Source organism: Sander vitreus, chromosome 13, assembly GCF_031162955.1.
Source record: "Sander vitreus isolate 19-12246 chromosome 13, sanVit1, whole genome shotgun sequence".
Taxonomy (NCBI): Eukaryota; Metazoa; Chordata; class Actinopteri; order Perciformes; family Percidae; genus Sander; species Sander vitreus.
In genome coordinates this window covers 16,003,142-16,006,587 of record NC_135867.1, presented here as the reverse complement: position 1 = coordinate 16,006,587, position 3,446 = coordinate 16,003,142, and the positions used below count along the sequence as shown (strand labels likewise).

General features: G+C 40.6%; 1 protein-coding gene across 1 annotated transcript in view; it reads right to left on the bottom strand.

Annotated features, from left to right (window-relative positions):
• Nucleotides 1-2,388: 2,388 nt before the first annotated feature.
• The window catches only part of hephl1b (hephaestin-like 1b), an 18,093-nt gene continuing 17,035 nt past the window's right edge, over nucleotides 2,389-3,446 (bottom strand). Inside the window, 1 exon segment of the mRNA XM_078265823.1 lies at nucleotides 2,389-2,794. Coding sequence (XP_078121949.1) covers nucleotides 2,709-2,794 — 86 coding nt within the window. The 3' untranslated portion in view covers nucleotides 2,389-2,708.

Sequence of the window (3,446 nt, the reverse complement as noted above, 5' to 3'; positions counted from 1 at the left end):
GAAGGATCACTGATCACTTATCTGTGAAGAGAGAGCCACAAGAGGAAGGGGGAGGTTTTATAGTTAGCCTGTTAGGACAGGAAGGGTCCGTTTTTTTAAGATCACAAGATAAAAGCACTTAACTCTAAACCTAACTGCAGATAAATGGTTGCAGTATAGGAAATAAAGAGAAAATGGACCTGTGATATCTGAACACACGCACTGTTTGTTTCATAACTTTTTAATTAATTGGAAGTTTTTTTCATTTGACACAGAGGAGAGGTAATGACAGTTGCTCTTAAGAACTAACTAGTAGTAACAATGAACAGCAAATTATGAACTCTCTTTCTTCTAGTACACAGATCCTTGCATCACTCTACTGTAGGGGCAAATACTTTACATCACATTACAGGCACTAATAATGATAATAATAATAATAATAAGAAGAAGCATCATCCATCGTGGCATCACAGAGATTTTACTGTTTGGTGGAAAAACTGGTTCAAACTGGACAGAAAAAATGGGGCTGTCTCACTGCTCCCACACCTCATGGCCCCTCTCTCTTTACACACAACCCCAAAAAGTGTCCTCTCTGGCCCGTCCAACCGCAACTTTCATCTGCAATTACTGTGGAGCATCCAAACATAAAGGAGCTGCCAGGCAAACAATAAACAAATCAGGTCCCACAGCCAACCCCCCCCCCCCCCCCCCTCTCTCTCTTTTCCCCCTCCACACACACACACACACACACACACACACACACACAGCACGTACAATACATACAATACTACATAGTGTACTGTACATGCACTCACACAATCTGCTCTACCAGTAAGATATAGTTGCAGAGTTGGCTGTAGATCTCATCAAAAACAGATAAGAAAGAGACCATATAATCAAGGTTGGCTTGTTTTCTGTACATCTGTTGTTGTAAAGTAATTTTATTACATTTCTCTACAATGCAATAAGGTTAAAAGGTAAATTACAGATATAACATGTCCAGGCAAATGACAAACTTCCTTACCTGTCCAGGCTGTAAGCAGCACCATCCAGCTTCAAGCAAATGAGCAGTTATCTGTGAAAAGCCACGTTTATATAGCCTACTCAGGCGGTCTTCACATGGTGTCCCCTATTGACCATTGCCTGTCTGATGTCTGCACCTCGGCCAACCAGCACTCAACAACCTTGTCTAGAGGCTTTTATATTTCTATAATAATAATAATAATAGGGGAGCCAGTTTCTAGACATAGGTACTATTTTCCTTAAAAGTGCTTTAATGATACAGCTGCAATTCTGTATTAGCTATGTACGAATGACAATGCTTTGATTTCATCAAAGCATTGTGCAATGGGAGGTCCGAAAGGATTAATCAAGCCAAACAAAGTCTGGTTGAAAAACATAATGGATTTCTACAGATAAGGATGCGTAGCAGTTATCAACAGGTGTCTGGATCAATAGCTGGTATTGATAGAGTGCAGGAGTCAGACTGGAGCTGTGACTCCCCTGTTTCAGTTGTTGCGTAACGTGTTTACTCATGTTTACTGTGTTGTGTTCGGTGTTTACCGGGATAGGAGGTTAAAGTCTGTACACAAACCCTGAAGGAAGCCGTTGGCTGATTTACCACAATGCGTCCATAAACGATTGAATTAGGTCATTTCTGGTTAGTGATGTGACACATTATTATTTAAACATGCGACAGTCGTTTCTCAACATCTTGCACAGATTGAATCCTTGTTGCTGCATTGCCGTGATGACAAATTTGCATGACCAATAATGTGCCTGCTGACGATGGCTGTAGGGCTACATAACGCAATAGGAACTCTTTCTGATGATGTAAATATGTTTGAAAGTGGGGGGTTATATCATTAGTCATAACCTGTTTTCCAGGTTGCCCACTTGCAGTGCACTATGCTGAAACTGCAATCAAAATGCAAATCAGTCACTGATTGACAAACAGTGACCCTAAAAACACTGGTAATTTGTGCTGTTACAGTGATCAATATCTTAGATTAAAGGTTTGAAATTTAAATTCGCATTTAATCTGCAGTCTGTTAAACCATTCATGATGATGGGGCATGATCTATCAATCTTAGATTAACCAATCAATCCGTCTGTTTGAGTATCAACATTAGCTACTATCTGATGGACTGTTAGCGATGGTGTCTACCCTCTTATTGACAGACTCATTGCAAAACACACACACATCAGAAAACAACTCACCACTAGATCAGTGTTTACTTCCTGCACCAGATCAAAAACATTTCGTGATATTCAGATATTTTACATCATATAGGATGTCACAGATTTGCAAGACAGGATTTAGTTGTCTGAGATGTAAACGCCACCTTGTGGTTGTAAGTGATGCTAGCACATGAAAGAAAAATGACTGATACACAAATAGTACAACAGCACAGTTGAATAAATGTATTTATTGCACATTCATAAATGGAATCAAATGTTTGGTACAGCAATGCTTTGCAAAACTTTAAACACACGACTGAAAATAGAAATAATCCACATATATATACAATGCTTCTTTTAGTCCTAATAAAATAAATAAAAAAACTCTTTATACGTGATTGTACAGTCCTTGATATATTGTGTCTGATCATTTCTTGGTTTTTACCACATAACGTCAAAAATAGATGAAACAGTGATTCTGTCCCTGGATATATTTTTCAAGTGCATTAATAACCACAGTTATGGTTACACACAGCCCAGTCCCTTCATTAGTGCAGTCCACCTACAGCCATGAGACCAAGTGCCAGCGAGAGCAGCATCGTCTTTATGGAGCCTTCAGTTCCTGGCGCTGCACCTGGAAAGACAACAAAGTGAAAGAAAAAGAAGAGGAAAAGACAGGAGGGGAGGGACATTATAAGTAAATGATAAAATATTTTACAACCATGGACATCTTGTTATTTTTGTTTTTACTTTAATAATCCCAGGGGGAAATGAATGTGCAAGAGTGCAAAAATAAGTGATTGTCAATGTTTGAGATGATTACTGAGAGGGTGTGTGTGACTCTCCATGGGAGGCGTTGTAAAGTTTAATGACCACAGGAAGGAACGATTTCCTGTGGCGCTCTGTGGTGCATCTGGGTGAGAGGAGTCTTCTGCTGGGCCAGTGTGTCATAGAGAGGGTGTGAGACATTATCCAAGATGGACTGAAGCCTGGACAGCATCCTCCTTTCAGCCACGATCGTCAGTGTGTCCAGCTCCTCCCCCACGACATCACCAGCCCTCCTGATCAGTTTGTTTAGTCTGTTGGTGTCAGCGACCTTCATCCCACTGCCCCATCATGTGACAGCAAAGAAGATAGCACTGGCCACAACAGACTGATAGAACATCCTCAGCCTCCTGAGGAAAAAGAGTTGACTTTGGCCCTTTTTGTAGACCGCCTCGGCTTTTCTAGTCCAGCTTATTATTTAAGTACACCCCCAGGTACTTATACTCCTCAACAGTGTCCAC